General features: G+C 36.4%; 1 protein-coding gene across 1 annotated transcript; it reads left to right on the top strand.

The window, feature by feature from the left end:
• Window positions 1-210: 210 nt before the first annotated feature.
• LOC107864943 (putative F-box/kelch-repeat protein At1g20790) lies at window positions 211-1,182 on the top strand. The gene has a single exon (XM_047408703.1). The coding sequence runs from the start codon at window positions 211-213 to the stop codon at window positions 1,180-1,182; it is 972 nt and encodes a 323-aa protein (XP_047264659.1).
• The last annotated feature ends 1,436 nt before the right edge of the window (window positions 1,183-2,618 follow it).

Below are 2,618 nucleotides of genomic sequence, written 5' to 3'. Positions count from 1 at the left end.
CCTTTCATAAAAGACACCTTCTTCAATTATAAGTAACGGTAGAAGTTGGACGTAAATAAAACTGTTGGTAACCAATTAAGCACCACACCCTTTCATAAGACACCTTCAATTAGAATTATAATTATTATAAGTAACGGTAGAAGTTGGATATAAAAGAACTGTTGGTAACAATTAAGCAACACAACCTTTCATAAAACAAGATTCCAACATATGACAAACGGCAAGAGAGCAGAAAAAAACAAGGATATAATGGAATTGAAGGATGATGTTTTAGTTTGGGAGATCATCTCTCGCTTGCCCTTGAAGTTGGCAGTTCAATGTAAAGTTCTAAACAAGGATATTAAGGGTCGAATTTCTGATCCTGAATTTTTACGAACTTGGTTTCGACGCCAGGAAGATCCTTCTACAGAACTCATCTATACATTAAATGGGAGGCACAGATCGCTCCACAAAATCACCTTACACCCTATCCCAAACACTCAAATTGAGACGCCTCTCTCCTGTGATATTGAGATTTTGGCCTCATGCAATGGTCTCATTCTCATTGACTTTGATCGTGTTACGAAATACTGTGTTTTCAATCCCCTAACTGGAGAGCACCAATTGATACCATACCCGCTGATGCCTTCAAATAGGCTTCATAGTATGGGCTTCGCTGTTGATTACCCGGATTCAGATCAATATAAATTGGTAACCATCAGTGAACGCGTTAAATATTCCCACAGGTTCTACAAATTTAGCCTACTGTCATCGCAGCAACCTGGCTTCTGGCATGAAATCCAACAGGAAACCAATTCTTTCAGGCCTTTTCCTGAGGGTAATCCACCTGTTTATTGGTGTGGTTCTCTGTATTGGCTCAGATGTGAGGGTAGTGTTGTAGCATTTGATACGAGGAGACAAGCGTCTAGAGTAATTGAAGCTCGGTTTATTCCTCAATATGATTTCAACTATGGTAATATTAGCACTGGTAACAATATGTGGCTAGGGACGGCACAAGGTGTACTTACCCTTGCATGCATTTTCAGAAGGCTCATAGTCCTCGCGACTTATGATAATGCACGTAGTAGTTGGACGGTTACTCACACTGTGGACAACTTTATTTCTCGTATGAGCGGCTTTGTTGCTGGCTTTCCAGTCTGGATCGACAGCAAGCGTCTTTTCTTATGGAGCGTCCCTGGGTAGTGACACATTATTGGGATCTATATGAGTATGATACTGAGATCAATGGGTACCGAAAAGATGCAGAGTGGCACTCAGTTGGTTATCCCATGTATTACTTCCATCCAACGTTAGCTTCTGTCCATCAAGCGCCCTTCAAAAATGTAGAGGCTGATGATCTGTTGTATATTGCTGCAAAGTTGAATTACATCAGAGGATTTATTATTGAAGGTACCAGTCAGTTTCAAGTTCAATTTTTAGTTTTTGTGATGTCCTAAATTAGACTAAAGTTCAGGATTATTTTTTTGCCTATATCTTTCAAATATAATGTCTCTTATGTTTAAAAATATTTCTTCCAATATTCGTCTCAACTGATCCAATCAACATTTTGCATAGAGATATTCGTCCAGGTATTTCCAGTCGGAAACTTCAATATATTACTACTTAGGAAGTAACAAAACTTGCCTTTTGCAATTTGATATACACATGTCATAGAGGCACTGTAATTTCTAGATTTGATTTTTCACTTGAAACAAGTCTCAAATTTTGTATTTAACTTCGTTCAGGTATTACCCTCCCAGAAGAAATTTCGTCAGAAGAAGAATGAGGAGCAGCAGAAAAGAAAAAGAAATATTTGTAATAGACTAATTGGCTTCTGCCCTTCACTGTCTTTAGCCGTGATTACTTTCTACTCTAAGATAATTTGTGAGAAGATTTTCCTCTATGTATTTTGAATTTGAATAAAAATGTTGCTTCTTCTTTTTCTCTTTTTGGTAACTGCTGCACATTTCAAGCGATGAATGCCAATGAATGAAACATTTTCGCATCATTTGCATGAGATAATTTGATTTAACTTTTTTGAGGCTACTTTTTTACAAATTAGGTTGTTTGGTAAAGTGTACTGAAAAACTAATATACACCGACAATGTAATCTTTTTGTTACTAATACCTATAGCAGGTAACTTTTCAAATATAAGAGTATGACCGTATTTATCAAAAATGCAAACACTCCATTGTGTCCTTTTTCTTTTCATTATTTTCAGTTTTATATTTTTTCCAACACCATTCATCATTGAAGCAACGAAGCAGCATTGCAATGTAGCAACCACAGTTATCACTTTTTAAAATAACTTTTTATGCCTCATTTCAATGACTTATGTATAAATCAAATAAAGTTTGATTTAATCAATTGTTCAATTTAGATCAATTTTATCCGAACATTGAACACCCCTAGTAGTGGTATATCTGACTCACGATAAAAGAATTGCATACGGGAGAAATTATAATACTCTCTTCGGTGAATTAGGAGAGTCAAGCAAGAAAATATTTTACATAATTTCTTTGTAGCCACGGTTGTATTAGTACTAAAACTAGGAAGTTGTTCCTTAGCTTGGACAAGAGGAAGACCTGGTAAAGCATTCCCCCTATCTCTGCTAGAAGAATCTCACGATCTGAACTCA

Source organism: Capsicum annuum, chromosome 3 (assembly GCF_002878395.1).
Source record: "Capsicum annuum cultivar UCD-10X-F1 chromosome 3, UCD10Xv1.1, whole genome shotgun sequence".
Taxonomy (NCBI): domain Eukaryota; kingdom Viridiplantae; phylum Streptophyta; class Magnoliopsida; order Solanales; family Solanaceae; genus Capsicum; species Capsicum annuum.
Note: the sequence above shows the minus strand (reverse complement) of the source record. Positions and strands in the feature narration are given on the sequence as shown.